This window comes from Streptopelia decaocto (assembly GCF_964273445.1).
Source record: "Streptopelia decaocto genome assembly, chromosome: 7".
Lineage (NCBI taxonomy): Eukaryota > Metazoa > Chordata > Aves > Columbiformes > Columbidae > Streptopelia > Streptopelia decaocto.
Window position 1 is genome coordinate 48,126,431 of NC_138661.1, and position 23,185 is coordinate 48,149,615.

The following is a 23,185-nucleotide window of genomic DNA, read 5'->3' on the forward strand; positions in this document are numbered from 1 at the left end:
TCTCATTCTAATGAATCACCCACTAAATAATTCAAGATTACACCAAGTTTTGCAAAACTTTGACACCCTTATTATGAATTTAAAAGTTAAAAGGATATACTAAATTTTATTTTAGGCTTTTATTCATATCTGAATAATTAGTGAACCATACACAACAGCCACGGGAACAGCATGCGTATGTGCAATTGAATGATGAAAATATGGTGCTAAGATGCTTATGACCTAGAAAGAAATTAAAATAAACATGCAGCAGAAAGGGACATATAACCTGTCTACACAAAGAACACACGTGCCAAACTACAGGAAGACTGGTAAAGAAACAGCTGAAGTTTTAGTTTGTGCCTCCCACATGTGCATGTCAGGCACATATGTATTTCAATAATTCAATGAAGAAGTTGAAAAATAAAATTATGTTGGTGTAGACACCTGCAATCTACCTGACCAAATGACTTCCATAGTGTGACCTATGTTACACACATTCAATTTGAAATGAAACAGGAATGCTTACTTATCATAGCCCTGGTAAACATAATGCAAGCGTACATTCCCATCATGGGAACTGTAGGACACAGTAGTTTATGGTAAGAGAGGTTTGTAATACTGCATCACAGTATCAGATGTATAGAGATTATAATGAAAGCAGGACCTATACTTCACTTCTCATAATTCTTCTATCACAGAATAATGTAACAACCTCAGCTGACCTTCCTCCTTGGCTGGCTATTGTATCAGTGAAAGGACTTCCTTTCACAACAAATTAAACATTAAGTAAGCAATATGGACTGGAAATATCTTAAAAACACCCAATTATGAATGTTTTGTGGCATGACACTTAATGCCTTTTTCTGCTACAACTTTGTTGTTTGCTCGCCTCTTCCAACAGAGACTATTAGGATTTCTGGATTTTTTGGTAAAAGACAAAAATTTACAAAGTGCAGCTTGTGTCTGTTTTGGGGACAGTTTTATGCCCTAGCAGCTACTTCCATGCATTCCTCAGATACTGTAGGCCTTTGATTAGCACTCATTAAATTACAAAAAAACGCTTGTGTTGGGGGATTTCATCACTTATTGTATTTTTGCCTGCCACAAAATACTACTTCTATGGCTGGCAACAACTGCCACAGATTCAAGTCACTAACTCGCACCTGGTCTATGCAAAATAATGCTCATTAATCTGAGGAATTTAATGTTACCAGTCAGGTGACAGTCTCAACCACATTTAAAAAAACACGCAAACAGAAACAAGTGCCATAAAATAACTGTAAATAGAGTAACACAAGCAGCTACAAGCAAATTTCTGGGAAAGGAGGAAAAAAACATCCCAAGCAAACAAAATCTCAAACCTAAAGACTGGAAATACTAAAGAAATTAACATTATCTAGCTTCTCATGAGGATTAAAGAAATACAATTATGTCAAATGGCAGAAGTCTGTACATGTTTATTTTTTCTAGCTAGTATTCAACTAAATAACATGATGACTAAGTTGTTAATTAAAAATGAAAAAAGTAGCAAAATTATTACTAATTTTGAAGTCTAAGGAATGCTGAGACTGCTTTAGAACCATTTTGAAACTGTCTTTGTTACTACTGATGTGTATCTGGGTCATGCTATGTTTTCTGCTACACAAAAAATATACAGTTACTCTATTCTTCAGCCTACTGTACATTTAAGACCTACCTTTGCAGAGGCGGCAATTTCTTTTATTCCTTTGGCAGCAACATCTTTTATGATTGGTGTAATGAGACCTCGGTCTGTTGCCACAGCAATAGAAATGTCAATGGATTGCAGCTGCCTGCAGACTTCTCCATTGCAGATTACATTCACATCTGGCATTTGCTAGGAGACAGTAAAAAAAGAGAGCTGTTAAAAGAATAATGGTGCAATCAATTATCAAGGAAATTCCTTTAAAACACATGGCTACATACAGGCATTCACCAAATTAATTAGAGAATCACAGAGTTCTGTCTATAAAAGAAGGCAAAAGAAAAGGTCACATCTGTCATCAGAAATGCCATGAGCAAGAAAAAAAAAATCTAAGAATAGATGTACATGATTAACTTGCATTTATTTTATTTTATTTAAGTTCCTGGAAAAAAAAAAAAATTAACAAAAGCCAACAAATTCCTTCAGGAGTCATTGATACCATTTTACGGATGCCCAGCATGCAAAGACACAAAGCAGTGCCATTTCTACCCCAAAATAAAGCACAGGATACTGACTTAAGAAGCATGGAAATGGACATCCTACTACACTCATGTGTTATTTTCCATTTGTGTCAAGCCTGGCTCTCAACAAAGGAAGCTACAAATAGAGTATCCTGCAGGTACACTCATTGTTATTCAGATGAAGTTCTCCTAAAATGCATCAGTGGCTTTTTTTGTGTGTGGACTTAATTAAAATTGAGATAATGTTTACTTTTCAATGAGGCTTTTGATTTTACCATATTAAGCCCAAACACCCCGCACATAAAAAAATAAACAAAAAACCCACCAAACCAACCAACCCACCCTCACCCCTCCAAAAAACTACAACATATAGATGAAGTCTCACGTAACTGGTCATAGATACTGCCAAGGTATTATTTCCAATAAATCCAAGATCGGTATTTAGTGAACTTAAATGAAATTAAGAATTAGAAAATTGACTTCATATTGGAGAGTGTATTCCAGAAGAAACTATGAGAGGGATACATTACCTCTACATAAACTAATTCCACTATCTATCTCTAACTAACTAACTATACTAACTATTTATCTATCTCCACTCCTAGAAGAAGAGGTGTAACGGTACTCTCAGTTCCTACTCTTCAATGCCAGAATGTATAGGGGAAAAAAAAAAAAGTAAAAAAAAAAGGTACTATTCCTCTTTGCAAGTTAAATAAACTTCAGGAAAGTCACACTGTACACACAGTTGTAATGTGCCTCCAAATGGGTATTGTGCAAGTATGACTCTATATAAGGTATCCAAAAGAGATGGTAGGGACAAGGAGTTTCTCCTATCAAGCTCGACAGGATTAGAATAGTCTTAATTTTGATGCAAACCAGACAATACTATTTCATCCATTACTTCCACGATGAAAGACACTTTATTTTTAAAGGATGGCTGCTATAGCAGCTGTTGTTACTAAGCCAAATTACTTGTGGATATCAGCCTGGAAAGCTTTTAATTTCTTCCTCCAGCCTTACTCCTCCTTCCTTGTTTCAGAAAGCCACCAGAATTGTTCTAATTGGCTATAATCCGGTGAGCCCACTGGCACATTCACAGACATCTGGCTGTTAAATTGCAAGACCAAGATGAAAACTAGAATTTATACTTGGAGTTGTGATCCTATGAAGGAGAAGTTTAGCATGTTAAAGAACTGATACAAGCACTATCTTAAGGTGTTTGCCAACCAATTACCAAGTGTCAAATTAGTCACTGTCTGTTCATTCAAGTTAGAAGAGTGTGTCTTGCATTGTTTAGGAAGAAAATATTAACAAAGTATGATTTGGTGAGTGCCCAGAAAAGAGCCAACAAAGCCACTTTGAATTTAAACTTGCAAATGTGTTCACACCACTGAATTTTGGGGTGGGGAGGAACAGGTGGAAGTATTTTCCTGAAACACTGACAGAAAATAGTTGAGACACGAGCTTGATCATGAACATATTTCTTGGTATACTGAGTTAAATCTTTCTTTTTTTTTTAATGTATTATTTTAAAGTAAAACAAATGCTAGCATAGATTTGTAACAAAGCAATAAGACAGGACAGAATAGTTTAAAGACTACTTCCATTTAAACACTATACTAACATCCCATTAAAAACAATCAAACAAAAACCCAGACAACAAAACACCTCAAATTTCTTCAAACTCAGTGCACAAGAACTCCAGCTTCTCAGAATCAGACCTGCAACACCAACTCACCTATAATCAAAGATGCATTGATTTTACAAAGCTGTATGCATTATCGTTCACTCTGTTTATCTCCTGAATTTCCTTTAAGCAAGCTAAAAATGACATGCTACTGATGACTTTGTTATGTTCACAACATAGATCTATCTAATCCTTAAGTTCAAGATTCAAATTCTGTATTGTAAGTGTCGGCTAAAATTATGAGGATAAAGGATTACAAACTTTGCTATGATCACATTCATATCTCCATATAGGCTCACAAAATACTTCTCTTGTCTCCTTGGAAGTTTACTATAAAATGTATTTTTCTTAAGCCAATTATTCACTTACCTTCAGAGTAACAGCAGTTGCCTTGATAATAAAATCATTTACAGATACTTTAATGTCATCTGCAAAAAGAAAAAAGAAGACAACAATCATTGCTCATAAGATTTGTTTATCAGCACTTACATGATGATGAGATTCCAGTGATTCAGCAGATTTGCTTCTTTGAAACACTGCCAGAAAGTAACTCATCTTCAAACTACAATCATAAGAGCAAGAAAACTTTTCTCCCTCTTGGGACAAAAGGAGTATCATCAAGGAAAAGCCTCCTGAGCAGAGATGTTCTTGCTAGCTGTTAATAGAAGGTTAAACTTTAGTATTCTACTCATTCTTATAAGTAGCAGCCCATATGTGTTTTATGCTTTACATATTTATTGTCTATGTAGAAATCTATTGCAAGATCTAAATATACAGAGACAATACTGGAGACTACTATTAGTTATGTAGTGTGATGAATTAACTGGAATAATTGCAGAGATCAACTTTTTATTCAGCTATAAATCAGAAGTATGTTACTCTCCAGTAACCTTTGGGGCGTTATAATGTAAGAATCAGCAAGGTGAAGTCATCTGTCAATTCTTAAAATGGGTTAACAATATATTCCAAAGCAGGCTGCAAAATAATCTGGGAGTCAAATATTGTTAAAATAAAAGCAAAGCTACACACCACAAAAGACAGCATTAGCCAGAAGCACCTTGAGAGGACTGGACTTTTTTTAATGTGAGGCTTAGAAATACTGCATAACACTTAGCATATTTGCTTCCTTTCCTCAAAAGCTTGGGAGAAAGGAGGTATAGAAACAATGGCCATGTATGCTCTGCATTATTTTTTTCCAGGTTTTAGGAAACTGAGCTACTGGTAGCAGAAGCAAAGACTATCGATACAATGCAAAATATGCCACAGTTGATAAAAGATTATCCTGAAGACACATAATATTTACACAATATTAAATGCATCATTCTCACAGTTAAAAAAAAAAAAAAAAAAAAAAAGTTACTCTGCTACCATCATCACCGCTGTCAATTGAACAGCAAAGAAGCAAAACTACTTCATTTTCAAGCCTAGTTTACAGCATGTAATACATGTACCTTTAGAAAAGCTTTTGTAAAGGGAAAGTTATTTACAGACAGTTACATTAAGTGAAGTATTCCTAAGTGATCAGAAATTTGGAGGAATGAGCCAAGTATCCACTTACCACATAATGAACCTGCAACATTTGCCATGATTAGCAATCTACGTCTAAGATAAACAAAATTCTTGTGTAATACAATGGGATCTGCGAGTACCATGTTGCATTGACAGAATTTCACAGACAAATCCATATCTTGATCATAAAATATATTTGGTATTTTATATCTTGATTTATAGCACTAATTCTTGGCAAAAATGTCACTTTCCACTAGGGGACAGGAATGCAGTGAAAATACAGGAGTATGGTTAAATGAAATAAGTCTGATAATATTTTACCCTCAGTCACTGAAGTTTATAGTAGGGATAATTGCTATACATTACCCCTAAAACAAAGAATTTGACAGCAGGGAATGCTGCATAAAACTTCCACATTACATCTCATCATGCAGTAGAAACCACCATTATTTCCATCAGAAAAAAATCCACCAGTACCACCTCTGTAATTCAATTGTATGCTAAGACATATGCCTCTTTTCCACTCCTACATTTTAAAAAAAATATTAATTAAGAATCCATAGCAGCAAGAGAGATGTGAAAAAATTTAGGTGAGCATTCTTAAGACAATTTTTTACTTTGTGTCTTATGACCTGCTGCTATTTAAAGAAAATATCAACATCACAAATTGCCTTTGACATTAACTTGTGATAAGATACCATTTTAAAATAAAATCATGTAGAAAAATGACCTGGACACTCTTTCACTATAAAGTAGTCATGCAAAACTCCAAGAAAAGGAGAAACAGCTCCTGTAGCATCATGTAGAAAAACTGAATATGGCAGTCTAATTTAATGTAGAACCTCACAAATGGATAAACAAGTGTGGGCTAATCACCAGTACACAGTAGCCCTCCAACATCAGCATTCTAGTTCTTACGAGTACAGCTCCGTGACACTAAGCTGAGAGAAAACTGACTCACAGGATAAAGCCTCAGTAACAGCAAGTGACTATGAAGTACTCTAGCACTCCTGGAGGCCATGTGCTATAATGCCACTTAAGGAGACATCACAGAATCAGAATGGTCGGGGTTGGGAGTGACCTCTGGAGATCATCTAGCCTAACTCACTTGCTACAGCAGGCTCACCTAAAGCAGGTAGCACAAAAATGCATCCAGGCAGGTTTTGAAGGTCTCCAGCAAAAAAAGACTCTACAAACTCTCTGGGAAGCCTGTTCCAGTGCTCTGTCACTCAAAGTAAAGACCATTATCCTCATATTCAGATGGAACCTCCTACATTTCAGTCTGTGCCCAATGCACCTCATCCTATTGTTGGGCACCACTGAAAAGAGTCTGGTCTCATCCTCTTGACAACCACCCTTCAGATATTTATAAGCATTGATAAGATCCCCTCTCAGCCTTCTCCAGGATGAAGAGACCCAGCTCTCTCTGTCTATCCTCACAAGAAAGATGCTCCAGACTTCTAATCATCTTTGTAGATCTCTGCTGGACTCTCTCCAGTAGCTCCTTTTCTTTCTTGACCTGGGGAGCCCAGGACTGGATGCAGTACTCCAGATGTGGCATCACCAGGGCAGAGTAGGGGGGGAGGATAACCCTCCTTGACCTGCTGGTCACACTCTTCCTAACGCACTCCAGGATACCATTGGCCTTCTTGGCCACAAGGGCACATTGCTGGCTCATGGTCAACCTGTTGTCAGGCAGGACTCCACAATGCTGCTTTCCAGCAGGTCAAACCCTAACCTGTACTGGTGCCTGGGGTTATTTCCCCCCAGGTGCAGGACCCTACACTTGCCCTTGTTAAATTTCATCAGGTTTTTCTCTTCCCAGTCCTCCAGCATGTTCAGGTCTTGCTGAATGGCAGCACAGCCTTCTGGTGTGTCAGCCCTTCCACCCAGCTTGGTATCATCAGCAAACTTGCTGAGGGTGCACTCAGTCTCTTCATCCAGGTCATTAATGAACAGGTTGAACAGGACTGGAGCCAATACTGACCCCTGGGCAACACCACTAGCTACAGGCCTCCAATTAGACTCTGCATCATTGATCACAACCCTCTGAACCTTGCCATCCAGCCAGTTCTCAATCCATCTCACCATGCACTCACCCAACTCTCACTTCCTAAGTTTACCTATGATGATGTTGTGAGATAAAGTATCAAAAGCCTTACTGAAGTCAAGGTAGACAACATCCACTGCTCTCCCCTCATCTACCCATGTGAGGGTGAATTATCATGGACTCCACACAATCCAATATGAATTCAAGCGAAGCCAATTTATTACAGAAACAAGCCTCCTTATCTATGCAGTTACTTCCTGATTATGCGTCCACACTCCAAGCATGCATTAACTGATTGGATATTGTCTATGTTCACGAGCTGTCCATGCACTTGAGTCTCACTGCTAATAGGTCTGTTGATTTACGTCGTGTTGTTGCCCTGCAGCTGCCAAACTGCCCCACTCCCAGAGCAGATCCTATTTTCAGCTGGACGAGGTGGCCTTGAAATTCCTGTGGGCCTGGCTAGTTTGATAACAAATCCCCACCTAATAGAAACCTATCCACACATTAACTTCAAGAAAATCCCTCAAATCTCGCACATACCGAGACAGTAATGCCATCACAGAATGCTATCAGGTTAGTCAAATATGATTTCCCCTTGGTGAATCCATGTTGACTACTCCTGATAACCTCATTTTCCTCCACATGTTTTGAGATGACATATACAATGAGTTGTTCCATCAGCTTTCCAGAGACGGAGATGAGGCTAACTGGCCTGTAGTTTCCTGGGTCATCCTTCTTGCCCTTTTTGAAGACTGGAGTGACGCTGGCCTTCTTCCAGTCCTCAAGCACCGCTCCTGTTCTCCATGACCTTTCAAAGACTACGGAGAGTGGCTTAGCAATAACATCCGCCAGCTCTCTCAGCACTCATGAGTGCATCCCATCCAGGCCCATGGATTTGTGAAATATATGTATTTTTCTGGATTTTGTGGAATATTGAGATACCCCCAGGAAAAACAAAACAGTCTAACTTTCTAGAAATACCTGTCTGCAAGCAGATAATTTGTTATATCAACAAAAGCAAGGGTGAAGGAGAGAATGAAGAGTAGTAACTCCTTTGTTAGACAGCCATATTACCACAGGAAAACTTACACTTTTCTAAAACCTAGCTGGTGCCTCTGTCTACAGAACCTTTCAAGGATAACTTCATCAGGTTATTCTTGAAAACCCCTTTTTTTACACATCCATACATGTAAAGAAATTTAACTTGTACCTTGAAAATACTTTTTGATGCTGCACTGTGATAACAACAAAGCTGATTTTTAACCTTGCCTCAGAGGCATGGTTTTCAGTAAATCAAACTCCTTCTGTTGAGCACTAGCAGCTAGATGACCCAAGTGGGGGAACCCTCCTAAAGATTTAAGCTGGGAGAGATGCCACATATAAAAACTATAATATCATTCTGGGGGGTAGGGCAACAAGAAAAAAAACGCACCTATCTACAGCTATATCTGGAATCATACAGAGTGAATACTGGATTGCTAATAAGCCTGCCTCTCCTTGAAGATAGGAAAATTACTCATTTGAGGTATCACAGAATCATAGAATGGTACAACGAGTTGGAAGGGACTTTAAAGATCATCTAGTTCCAAGCCCCCTTCCACTAGATCAGGTTGTTCAAAGCCCCAGCCAACCTTGCCTTGAATGCTTCCAAGGACAAGGCATCCACAACTTTTCTGGGCAGACTGTTCCAGTGCCTCACCACGCTCACAATGAGTATTTCTTCCTTATATCTAATCTAAATCTACCCTCATTCACTTTAAAGCCATTACTCCTTGTTCTGTCACTACACACCTTTTTACAAAGTCCCTCTCCAGCTTTCCTGTAGGTCTCCTTTAGGTACTGGATGCTTCTCCAGGCTGGACAACTTCAACTCTCTCATCCTGTCTTCATAGAAGAGGCGCTCTAGACCCCATATCATCTTTGTGGTCATGCTCTGGACTCACTCCAACAGGTCCATATCCCTCTTATGTTGGAGACCCAAGAGCTGAACACCAGCACTCTTGGTGGGGTCTCACAAGCATGGAGTAGAGTGGGAAAATCACCTCCCTCGACCTCAGCCGGGTGGCCAGGATACAGTTGATGCAGCCCAGGATAAAGTTGGCTTTCTGAGCTGCAGCTGCACATTGACAGGTCATGTTGAGCTTCTCATCAACCAACATCCCCAAGTTGTTCTCCTCAGGGCTGCTCTTAATCCATTCTCTGCCCAGCTGACATAACGCAGAGTTATGTTGGTCTCATGATACAAAACATTTACAGATAGGATCAAGAAAGCTTCTGAAGACCTAGGCACCCTGTCTAGGGCAACTACAAGACTATTTTTTTGGAAAGCAAACAAACAACAAAACCCACTCCACAAAATCTATAAGGTCTAAATATATCTTTCAACACTTGTTCTACTGCTATTCTCCTTCATCATGCTAGAAAAACCTCACCAAACAAACAAGAAAAATAAAGACAGGTGAACAGCACAAAGAATGATTTGGTCAAATCACTTGAAAGATTTTGTCATTCGCTTGAAGAAGAACTAATTGTGGATCATCACCCAAAACTGCAGTAATAAAAATATTACTTTAAGATTACCAGATCACAATGTGTCAGAAGTACTTATGTGACTTTGGAGCCTATGTTTCATTGACTTAAAACTGACAGTTTTGTCCTAAGTGATAGAAAAACCATGTTTTCCTCTCTACCAAATAATTTATTACCGAGAAGTTATTTAATGCACATTGTGCAATGAACTACTTCACACCTAAGAATAAACTGGCAAATGGAAGTGTAAGTGTCACTGGGATACCAAGAAATGTCAACTCTTACCTCCCTGTGCATTTGTACAAATGCCTTTTCAATGAATCTTTCCAATCCATTTTTCAAGGTTTGGTATTCAGTTCTTTTCTTTCAAGAACTGAAAAGGGATGTGACAATAGTTTATCTATTCACAAAAACAGAAACTGTTTTATTACTGCTTATTGCTAGCTAGAAAAAAAAAAAAAAAGGCCTTTCTTCTCTTATTTGACATCAGTCCAAACTGAATCTTCTACCTCTAGGATGCTGAAATACATTTCAAGTTGCAGATATGCCAAAAGATCACCTGAAACACTATATGGACTCATTGCTTCTGCAAAACCATGTTTTCTTTCAGATTTGCTTTAATTAATTTCAATTACAAGTTAAGCTTGAAATGAAAAAAACAAGCTTTATTTTCACAAATCGTATTGATTTAAAAACTGTATTTCCAATTACATATTAAAGAAAAAACTTTGGCCTGTCAATTAAGGTTTCTCTAAAGCATTGCTTAGCTACCACAGTTTGACAGAACCACACCTCAGGAGGACCAGTCTCTAGAATAGAGCTCAAAAACTAATTGTGAGACCCATCAAATTCACCCTCTCAACTCCAGAGCTATGAGCTGACACCTTTCTTCCTTCCTATTTCCTTCCTTCCTATTTCCTCCTCATTTTTACTTTCAAGAAATACTGTTTCTCCTAATTATAAAATGATGGTCTTTCAGAAGGAAGTCAAGGAAGGGAGCCAGGAGGCCTAGGTGGTTGAATAGGGAGCTGTTGGGTATGCTCAAGCAGAAGAGGAGAGTTTACAGGTCATGGAAGCAGGGGCTGGCCACTTGAAAGGAATATAAGGCTGCTGTTAGAGGATGTAGGAAGGCAGCTAGGATAGCCAAGGCTTCCTTAGAATTACAGCTGGCGAGAGGGGTCAAGGACAGCAAAAAGAACTTTTTCAAATACATAGCAGATAAAACTAATACCAGAGGCAATGTAGGCCCACTGATGAATGGGGTGGGTGCCCTGGTGGCAGAAGATACAGAGAAGGCAGAATTACTGAATGCCTTCTTTGTCTCTATCTGCTCTGCTGGAGGCTGTCCTGGGGAGCCCTGTACCCCTGAGACCCTGGACAAAGCCAGGTCAATGGAGGAGTTTGCTTTAGTCGATGAGGACTGGGTTAGGGAGCAATTAAATAGTCTGGACATTCATAAATCCATGGGTCCAGATGGGATGCATCCGCGGGTGCTGAGGGAGCTGGCTGAAGTCATTGCTGGACCGCTCTCCATCATCTTTGCGAAGTCTTGGGAAACGGGAGAGGTGCCCGAGGATTGGAGGAAAGCAAATGTCACTCCAGTCTTCAAAAAGGGCAAGAAGGAGGACCCGGGTAATTATAGACCGGTCAGCCTCACCTCTGTCCCTGGGAAAGTAACGGAACAGCTTGTCCTTGGTGCCATCTCAAGGCATATCAAGGATAAGAGGGTTATTAGGGGCAGTCAGCATGGCTTTACCAAGGGTAGGTCATGCTTGACCAACCTCATAGCCTTTTATGAGAATGTAACAAGGTGGATGGATGATGGCAGAGCGGTGGATGTGGTCTACCTTGACTTCAGTAAAGCCTTTGACACAGTCTCCCACAGCATCCTCACAGCTAAGTTGAGGAGGTGTGGTCTAGACAATAGAGTAGTGAGGTGGGTTGCAAACTGGCTTAGGGAGAGAAGCCAGAGAGTGGTAGTCAATGGTGCGGAGTCTAGTTGGAGGCCAGTATCTAGTGGAGTGCCTCAGGGGTCAGTGCTGGGGCCAATATTATTCAATATATTCATTAACGACTTGGACGAGGGAATTGAGTGTACTATCAGCAAGTTTGCTGATGACACTAAGCTGGGAGGAGTGGCTGACACGTCGGAGGGCTGTGCTGCCATCCAGCGGGACCTGGACAGGCTGGAGAGTTGGGCGGGGAATAACCTAATGAAATTTAACAAGGGCAAGTGTAGAGTCCTGCATCTGGGCAGGAACAACCCCAGGTTCCAGTATAGGTTGGGAGATTACATATTAGAGAGCAGTGTAGGGGAAAGGGACCTGGGGGTCCTGGTGGACAACAGGATGACCATGAGCCAGCACTGTGCCCTTGTGGCCAGGAAAGCCAATGGCATCCTGGGGTGTATTAGAAGGGGGGTGGTTAGTAGATCGAGAGAGGTCCTCCTTCCCCTCTACTCCACCCTGGTGAGACCACATCTGGAATATTGTGTCCAGTTCTGGGCCCCTCAGTTCAGGAAGGACAGGGAACTGCTGGAGAGGGTCCAGCGTAGGGCAACGAAGATGATTAAGGGAGTGGAGCACCTCCCTTATGAAGAAAGGCTGAGGGAGCTGGGTCTCTTTAGTTTGGAGAAGAGGAGACTAAGGGGGGACCTTATTAATGTTTATAAATATATAAAGGGTGAGTGCCATGGGGATGGAGCCAGGCTCTTCTCGGTGGCAAACAATGATAGGACAAGGGGTAATGGGATCAAGCTGGAACACAAGAGGTTCCACTTAAATTTGAGAAAAAACTTCTTCTCAGTGAGGGTGACAGAGCACTGGAACAGGCTGCCCAGGGAAGTTGTGGAGTCTCCTTCTCTGGAGACATTCAAAACCCGCCTGGACATGTTCCTGTGCGACCTCACCTAGGTGTTCCTGCTCCAGCAGGGGGATTGGACTAGATGATCTTTTGAGGTCCCTTCCAATCCCAAACTTACTGTGATACTGTGATACTGTGAATTTTTTACCCAAGTAACAGACTTAGTACCAGGCTTTGAAGTGTACGTGTACATGTCTCCTTCACTACTTGCTTATGCAGCCTGAACAGTGTGGAAAATGAAGTTTAGTAAAAATGAATGAATGATGAATGAAAATTAAATTTATGAAGTGGCAGAGATTAATCCATGTGCCTTGAATACTACCCAAACATAAACAAATAAATTATTCTTTCACCAGCATAATTAGTTAAAACTATCAAAAGAAACAACAATCAATATTTTCCTAACTTGATTTGAAAAGGGATCTCTCCTCTAAAAGAATTAAAACTGGTTTTAAAAGCTATGCATAATTAGTTTGGCTATAACTGATAAAGTAGACATCAACTGATCTCAACTGATTTCCAGCAGATAAAATGCAACAGATATCACACCATTTTAGGTAAAGGCAATATACTGTCAGTTCAACAAATAATATTGCTAACCTCAGACACTTTAAGTAAATATTATTCTTTGTGAAGAATATTCCACACTTTATAGAAACTTAAGACCAGAATAATCACTTGCAGGTACTGTGGACAATCATACTACATGATCTTGAATAATTTATCAAGTTCTGCCTTAAAATGAGACTGATTTCCTGAGAAGGCTACTCCTCCTGGACAGCTGCAACCAAACCTCATTTCTCAATGTATCAGAATTAGTTGGAGCTCCATGGACAAGCAGGAAACTGGAAGCAGACATTGCCCCCTACCCAGGCCTGTCTACCTTCCTGTCAGCCACTGCTTCCTACTTTGCAATATCACTTCAATTGTATTTGTATAACTGTTCTACAGGTCTGATACTGAAATATATCAGTGGACTAGAACTTTTTAAAATAACTCGAGTTTTGGCATCAGAGTGAAAGAAGATATTACAGAGGCAGAAACATGCAGCACAGGTTTCCAACTCTTTAAAATAACTTTTCTGTGAAGAAAAATATCTCCAAAAATCTATAGCTTCTGCAAGTAGTGTAGGAGATAAGTGAAGATGGAAGATGTGACTGAAAAAGCACAGCGAACTCATTCATTTTTTTTTCCACAGCTTACCAGATTGGTGACAGAAACATGACCTTGCTGAGAGAAACACAGTTTTATATTTCCAACCGCTCAGCAATTCTCTCTCTGATCTTATTTCTTTACAGTCCTTTAAATTCTTGTTCAAGACACGTATTTAATGGAAAATAGTCTTGTAAGCGTGACAGAAAAAATGAAACATTACAAAATATTTTTTTCCTTGGGCTTAAATATCTCTAAGTCAAAAGATAAAATTTTTAGAAATTTCTCTACAGAAGAGCAAATTGCCCTAGATTAGTACAAGTCTAACCAACCTAGTCGCAAATCTGGCTTGATCAAATTAATTTACAGGTGTCAAAGCTTTACAAAAACATTTGTTTCCATATTGGTACTTATAAATGCTGTACTGGTGTCCTCTTTACAGAATACTAAACAAGGCAAAAGGGACCAAAAGGGAAAAGAGAAAAAAAGAAAAAAATACTACTAACTGCAGACAATTGCAAGAACTAACTAATATAAAACAACGCTTTCCTAAAGAGTTTCCACAGTTTTTGGTTTAATACCTTCACAAACTATGGAACATAGGACACTTTCTCTAGACAACATTAAAATCAGTATATTGACCAAATATTTCAAATTATAATAGAATGTATTTAAATTAAGAATATTATGCTGTTAAAGTAATAAAAATTGTCTTTCATTTTTTTTACCCCATTAAGTAGAATTCCTTAAACAAGAAGAAACCCAGCAAAAACCACTTTGTGATACTTCGCATGAAAATGAAGTACCTGTCTGGAGAGTGTTCTATTGAAAAATTCTCTTGTTTTTTTAAATGTATGTGACGTATACTTTGTTGGACTGAGATTTTGGAAAGAACACTCTAGTCTCCATAGTTAATTTTGAAACTATTAAAATTTCCTATTGCACAGTATACTCAGCTGATTTTTAGCAAAAACCAAAACAGTTTTAGCAAAACCAAGGCAATCTTTTATTAGGACCTTAAATCTCAAGAAATTTTTCTAAATAACTACAGCTTGAGTCCAACATACAGGATACTGAAAAAGATTATTTGTATACAGTGTTCTGCCTCTACAAAAATCTACACCACCTGGGTACGATTATGTAAACCAGACAAACTATGCATTAGTACCATGTTACAGTAAATCGGTTTCATCACTAACCTTTGGCCAATTGTTTTCTTAATTTCAAAATAGCATCGATGTCACAGTCAGCAGCAGCATATGCATGAGGTATAGTAGTTTTAGATTCTGTTAATCTCTTAGCAATAACTCTTCGGATGTTGCTAGCTGGGATTTCTGTGAATGTGCCCTGAAAGAAATCATATGTGGCATATTAAATATCAAGAGCGCAAACATACTTCCCCTTTGATGAAACAGGACTCCAGCACTGATGTGTTATCCCTAACTCCTGCTCACTTCAAATATCCCCTACATACCAAAACATGACATGTTCCAACTACTGAAATTAATGATTAAAACCACTGAGCGTTCCAGTCGATTCCACTTAACCTGGATCAACAGGTTTTACCGAATAGTTTCACTTTACAGTATAGAATTAATCCTACTGTCCTAACAGACTGCTTAAAAAATTCCAAATATTCTAGCACTAATTCCCAGCCAGAGTATATAAGCACTGTTCCATCTGTCAGACTTGGCATACTGCTCAGAATATGTTTTGTTCTATTTAAATTGTAATAAAATATTTCCTCAGTAAGCTACTGCTTTTTCAGTTCCCTTAGTGGTTCCTTAAGACAGGCTTTACTGCATCTCTTTTGTTACTCTCCTCTTTCCTTCCAGATATATTCAGTAAAGTTTCAATGTAGAAGTTTTCCCAGCTTCTTCATAGAGGTAAGTCAACTCTCAAGCAATCACTTGAAATATCAGTGACTACAGAAAGCAAGAAAATAAGTGATTCAGTACAGTATTATTTTGTATACCTCATCTGTTACACGTATGCTACATATTGAGTAATAGTCAACACACAACAAATTGCAATATGTGTGTTCTGCTGCAATCATATAACATTTTTCCTGTAGTAGAAAAATATCCAAGTTTGAGCTTTCTGTGCTTCATTTAGTTCTTTGCACAGGGTAAAAAAGAGCAGCATTTTCTGATTGTTATGAACTGTAGCTACACTGTAAACTTCAGCCTCTGAAGATTCAAATTTTGTTCTAAAGTCAGAAAGATTTTTCCCCGCATTTTTCACAAAAGCTTTTCAATTTCTACTAATGTGCATTTCAGCATAGGTATTTCTAACATTTTTAACAGAAACTGTATTTAGGTGATAGAGTTTGCAACATTACTCTTCAAAGCAACCACTAAGCCTTTCTTTCCTCGCTTCCTGACAACTCATCAATGGATATTTACATATACTGCAGGAAAGTGAAGTACAGTACAATGAAGTACAGCAAAATTAAGTCAGGATACAAGTTTCTCCAAGTTTGGAAATACACAATGACATACTGATCCTGCAGGGATTGAGGTGTATTATTGATTTCTAAACTAGTGCCATCTTCATGTTTGGGGACTGAAATAAAACTGCTGCCTCTCTGACTTTCCCCTTCCAAGGCTCACATTGTAAATTGTCTCATGGCTTCAATTTGCAAGTTACACAAAGTAGTGTGCATAGTTCCAAGAGCTCTGCAGTTTGAATTACACTGCTCCAGAATCATTCAAACATACTGAAAAATGCATGTGCCTGGCCTTGGCATCTTGGTGGCCTTAGTTTCCTTCATCTCTCCAGTTCTGGAAATCTCATATAGCCTCTTAAGTAGCCACGGCAATATTTAGCTGTAGCGATGTTGAGGACTTAACAGAAACATTACCAGTGCAGCAGGTTGTCCTGGTGTGGAAACTGGTGGAACCGCTGGCCTTGGATAAGCAGAAGCCATAGCTGTTGCTTGTGAAGAAAGCTGCACTGCAGTAGGCTGGGGAAGAGCTGGAGAAACCACAGGTTTCAATTCACTGCGTTTGCCCTTCTGCTTCGCTTGCAGAAGTTTGAGAGCATCCCTGGTGATTAAACACAGAAAACATTTGTGTTAGAGAAGCATATTATTCATCATCACTAACTGTGAGTGTACATGATAATTTCTGAATTGTGCTAACAATTCTTCTAAATAAGACACCAGAGTATACTTACTCAGGCTATAAAGTCTCAAAAACTGTTTCACCCATTATATTTGTAATCATTTAAATTTAATGTAATTAATTAGTGCTTACAAAAAAATGAGTAGTAATTTATCACTCATTTCTCTGTATCTGTCTAACAGAAATGTTCACAAACAGGCGTAGATGGTACGCAAGTCCATACTTCATAGGCAATTTGAAAGACAGCACCACACTAGAGAACCAAAGCCAAAAACTGAGTAACATGTAACAGTCCCAGGTGTGGCTGAACCCCATCTGCTCTATAAGCATTCTCCCAGGGTCTTTACACAGATATAGCTGCCACCACAAAAATTCCCTCTTATGGGTACAGTATGACAGACATAAGTAAACTTCTATCTTTAAGCTATAAGACCACATCTACCCTAGGTTCATTGTATTTATAAAGTAACATGCTAAAGATAGCACCTATGAGGGTAAACAGAAAAGACTATTTACACCACCACTGCCAATTGCAAGGGAAATGAGCTATAGTAAAATTTCTGGCTTGCAGGTATTACTGTTGTACTAGCAACTTATTAGAAGAGCTGTACCATTAACAGATCTCTCTTTATGCTCAATATATGATAACAAAAATCTGTATCATATACTCTAGATAAACCTCTACCACTTCATGATGATATCACCACAGCATGTACACAAAAGTTTATGTATACAAAATTTTACTGCATAAACTGGCAGAGGAAATGAAAAATAAGTTAAAAATCAGACTTACAACCATACCATGTTTTCAAAACATAAGCCATAAATACTAAAAAACAAAGCTATGCAACTTCATTAGATTACTGCTTGAGTGTAAGTCTATTCTTGAGTGAGAGTCAATAGTTTGTATATCACTAAATTTCTGTAGAAAAGACAAAAATATCAAAAAATATGAGTTCTTAGTTCTTCCTAACAAAGCAGCACACCAGAACCAAGAACTGAAAACCGTAAAGCTCTGTATATTCTATACGATGTCTTTACTGATTGCTGACTTGCTTACATTTATTTTTAGCTTTAATACATACTTTAGGAAATTAATATTAACAATATGTTTTTTTTTAAACTGAGCTTGGCACGTAGGTTTTTCGTTATTAAAGCTGTTACTTGTTTTCCCAAATTAACATGTTAGCCAAAATTTGTTTTAAAAATAAGTGTTTAGTACCTAACATAAATACTGTATCAGGGAAAAAGTTAGATTTCACTGAACGAAAATCATCCCCTACCATTATAATCTGAGACAAAAAGAAGTAATTCCATGACATAATACAACTTCTCTAGTTAACATATTAGAAGCCACAAAAAAAATCACTTAAGGGTTTTAACTTGGCAGTCATAAGATAGACCATCTGCTCATTATATTACATAATACCTGAAATAAAGCTTCTATAGCTTCTTATAGATTTTAAAGCTAAAGAAATGCTTTAGAATTACTTCCACATAACATGCAAATGACAAAAAAACTGATGGTCCTACCTATTGTAGCCAAGTCAAAATGCTTTTATAATTTTGGTGGCTGTTAGTGTGTTAGCTGCAAAGTATATTACCAAAATTTAGCTTATTTTTAGATTAGAAGATTCACTCAGGGCTTTTTGAAACTCATGCATGAGTATGAGATATATCTATAAAATAGACATATATAAACTAATATTTCATATATATTTATATTTTGTTTATTATATAAATATTTGTTATACTTACATATAAAAATAATTTTCCCCCTACCAATTCCACATGATTTAAGTGAATTAAAAAAATAGGTACAGCAATGCTATGACTGTCATGGGTGCAAGATTGTGAGCCTGCATATACATAAATTTGGAAGAGGTACCAAAGCAAGTCAAATTAAACAGATTTCAGTACAAGTCAGGCAAACAGATACTTTATCAGAACTGGGAGTTGGACACCTCTTTCTACTCTATAAACCTCTACCAATACAGGACGGTAATGGACAAAGATGAGACAGAGGTAACAAACATAAAAGAGAGCAGTCTGCTCCATAGAAAAGATACCAGAGCTTCGTAAACATTTATTAAACAATGATGTAGCCTACTGAACTGTTATTACTAGAAGTATGCAAATACTGGCAACTCTGTTACAGTTCAGTTTACCATTACTAAAGAAGTGTGTAGTCTTTTCACTTTATGTTAGCCAAAATCCAAACAATGGTGAAAGTAAACCGAGTACTTTTGCTCAAAATATACTTTGCTTGAAATGGACAAGTAGAGTTTATACACACACCTAAAAATCACTAAGGATCAGACGGTGCAAGAGGAGATGCACACATTAACACTAGCTTCCTCCAGTGGCAGTTACTGTTACTAAATTGTCCCAATGCTCTGTCTCCTGAACATCTGATTATTCAATTAATAGATTTTCTGGAAGAAGGAAAAAGGTGAGCAGAGGACATTACATATTAGAAACTTTTAGGTATTCGACTTACTGCGCTATCAACATTGTAGGAGAAACTCGTTCCTCCCTGGTGGCAGCTAAAAAATTGCATGCAGCATAGATCCCACTAAAAATCTGTACTCATTAAATATGCATGACATGAGTCTCTGGAAAACCAGCACTACATATGTATGCTGTGCCTTATTTGCAAGCTGAAAATGCAAATGTTTGAGCAGCTCCAAGATCCCAAATCACAGTGACAGCTGGTAGTAAGGTACAGATGGAAGGAACACAGCGTCAGAAGAACATAGTTATTATTTCTAACTAGCCTCCTCACTTTTTTATGGTTTCATTTATAAATCCCTAGATCACTAGTGAAAATTATAAGAAAGGGCAGAAGCAACCTGAAAGAATCAGCAATTCTGACTCAGCTCTCCCAAACAGTGTCTGAGCTGATGACTAGGAACACTGGGCAATCTTTGAGAGAAATTGTGAGTTACTTTGTACTGACACATCGATTTCCTAGTACATTTCTGAAGAAAGCAGAAGATATTGCTTAAAAGTAAAAAAGCTGACAATCTATAAAACAAAAACAGGCAGGAAGACAACAGTAATCCAGCCTTGCACAGATACATAAAAGAAATGAAGTACCAGCCTACTAAGGGAGTAGATTATGACAGAGAAAGCTACTAAGTGAAAGCTCCTGTTACTGTTAAAAGTTTTACAGTGAATTGAATTTAAAGATAGAAATTTGGGAAGAAATAATCTTGCTTGCTTACATAGCTCAGTACCTCTCTTTATTTCTTATAATCTGCTGGTGTAGCCCTGTTCAACAAGGAAACTCAAGTGTTTAAAAGTGAAAAGTGAACTTGCAATACACCCTTAAAGAATCAATCACTCACTTACTTGGAAGAGAGACCATGAGTCACACAGCTATAAAGCATGGCATGCATTTTAACAGTAATCTCAAGTTAGCAAAATAAATATTTTCCTGAATATCTGGAGCAGCTCTTTACAAAAAATCTGCAAACATTTCATTTCAAACTGAACATAATAGCAGAGCCTGTAGGTATCTGAAAGATTAACACCATTTCAAAATAACTTATAAAAAAAGTTTGTTTCTTAAAATGACATTTCAAAGTCAAATATTTTGTATGGAAGAAAGTAGTTTTGAATAAAGAAGATTTTGTTAGATAACTCTTGTAGTTAAAGAAAACTCTCTGCTACATCTCCATGACAACTAGGGAATGTTAATTAGGCAGCTCAAAGTCCCAGAGGGTTTACACCTGCCCTAGCCCAGTAACACATCATAAATTGACACTACACTTACTTAAGACAAAACATACTGATAGTTTGCTGTTACACAGGATATTATATCTATTCAAGACCTTATTTTATCTCAACTCAGCCAAAGACCATAGGAAAAAGAGTTCTAAAAAACCAGCAGACTTCCAATGTCTACTTCTCTGGGTTCAATTCCAAGTCACCATCAGGGTAAGAACTGGTTGTTTTTGAATGGAACTAAAAGTACAGCAGCTAACAAGGTCTGTGTAGGCAAATTATGGCATTTTTCAAAAGGAGTAACTTGACTGAGAACAAAATTAAATATTTCTGCCAAAATCCTTATGTCCAATAATATACATGCTAATGTGACAATAACGCACCATTTCAAGGCCAAGGACTTTGGATATACCACAACATGTTTTTATACACAAGTTCCTCATCCCAAGGCTTGAGTGACAATCATTACATCAGAACACTCAAAAAGTATAGGAAACTACTAGAAGCCTGATCACAACAAACCACAGGTTTGTAAACAAACATTCTTTAAATCAAAAAGGATGTCTTATAATTTACACTTCATTGCTCTCCTTAGCCTAATAAAAAAGGGAACAAATTAAACCCCGACAGATTTCAAAACTGAGCTTCAGTGAAAGCAGCAAAATATCTGAACTCCCACAAGAAAAGGAGTTGAAGAAAACAGGCTACTGGTATTTTATTTTGGCTCTGAATACATCTCTGAGTAGCAAAATTCTTGAGATCAACAATGGTAGCTAACAGTGTTGCCCAGGAGTTGACAGCCACCACCTGAGCTGCAGGAAACGTGACAGCAGCTCAGATGGAATATAAAAAACAAAATTTTCTTTTTTTTAAATTAAAGGCTTCTTACAACTTCTATTCTCCATACCTTCTCAACAGGTTTTTCAAATTCAACTAAGCCATTCCCACATAGAAAAAACTGGAACAAAAAGTTGCCTTTTAAATAAATGAACTATTCAAGTTCATGGAGATTGCTCTAGGTTCAAATAAAGAAATAATAGAATATGAGGTCGTAGCTTCACTGAAATATCTACATACTCTTTAGTGAAGATTCCTCGAGGCCCAGAAGGAGTAATATTGCTTTGATCTAGTCCATGTGTTTCCAGAATGTTGCGAGCTGCAGGACTTAAGCGAATCCTAAAGAAATCAGGAGAAAAAAAATATATTTCAACAATAAGATTAACTTATTTATTTTAATGGATATCAAGAGAAACTACACAATATATACCCTATTTCAGAAGCAACAGCTAGGGAATAAAACTGTTCTCTACAAAGACTGCAATCCTAACACTGAAGCCGGACTGTGCCCCTTTCACCAAGCTTTAACATAACGTTGAATTTAAAAAAAACACAAAAATTACTTTAAAGAGATCAAAATAAAGACTGTAAAACTCACGTCCAAACTTTCCTCTTACAGTAGTGTTGCAATATACTTGTGGATTCCTCTGGAAAAGTGTAATCAGTGAAGAACCAAATACATTTTTAAGACCAGCTTGTTACAGTAACATTAAAAAATTAGTTTTAGGAGCTCAGACAAGAGGGTTGCTCATCTCTATTATTTGTTTGCCTAGCTGTAATTGCATCATTAATGCAGTTTAATTATAACATTAACTTTGCCCTAGCTTCAATTTTATTTTATGAAATGGCTACTTTTTCAGAAAGCAAAAGCCATACAGATGTAGTTGCATAATTTGGTATTCACTTTAGAAGACTAAATATTAAGCCCTCCCACACTAAAACCTTTCAATCTGCATATAATTAAGATATATTATAATACTAATAAACCTGCCATCTTGACCTATCTGGGGTATGCTCAATAGTAACATTTCTGCCTGGAAACAGAAAGAGTTATCAACTACAAAGCACAGTACACAGCTACAGAGCATATAGTGCCCCTTAGCATTATTTGCTTTCTGAAATGAGGAAAAACAACAACATGTAGAGATTTCAGAATTCTTAGATACAAAAGCAGCAAAGTTTTCAGAAAATAATGAATACTCGGTTTCAAATCTTTCCACAAAATCTCCAATTCATTATTTTCTAAGAGAGACTATATTCCCACCATGCTGAGTTTTAAGAACTGTCCATAAACCACTGGCAAAGAAAACCTATGTCATAAATGATCACTTGTTTTCAAAGATGTCAATACATCTCTAATTAACAGCTGCAGTGAAACAGATGCAGTTCTGATGTTCTTTGGTACTAAAATGCAATACTTAATCCTTTCAAGGACCCTTTCCTTGGATCATCCCCCTGCTACAGGTAATGTTTGGGCAATGAACCCCAATTAGTTGTCTTCCACTTGCATGAGGAAAGCCTAAATGGTGACAGCAA

General features: G+C 37.7%; 1 protein-coding gene across 2 annotated transcripts in view; it reads right to left on the minus strand.

Moving 5' to 3' along the window:
* PDHX (pyruvate dehydrogenase complex component X) overlaps positions 1 to 23,185 on the minus strand; it is a 73,642-nt gene that overhangs the window by 13,485 nt on the left and 36,972 nt on the right. For both annotated transcript variants that reach the window (XM_082058444.1, XM_082058443.1), the window contains exons 5-9: positions 21,890 to 21,988; positions 16,822 to 17,005; positions 15,158 to 15,305; positions 4,223 to 4,281; positions 1,679 to 1,837 (exon numbers count right to left, since the gene is read on the minus strand). In XM_082058444.1, the coding sequence (XP_081914570.1) occupies positions 1,679 to 1,837; positions 4,223 to 4,281; positions 15,158 to 15,305; positions 16,822 to 17,005; positions 21,890 to 21,988 (649 nt within the window). The remainder of the gene's footprint in view (positions 1 to 1,678; positions 1,838 to 4,222; positions 4,282 to 15,157; positions 15,306 to 16,821; positions 17,006 to 21,889; positions 21,989 to 23,185) is intronic.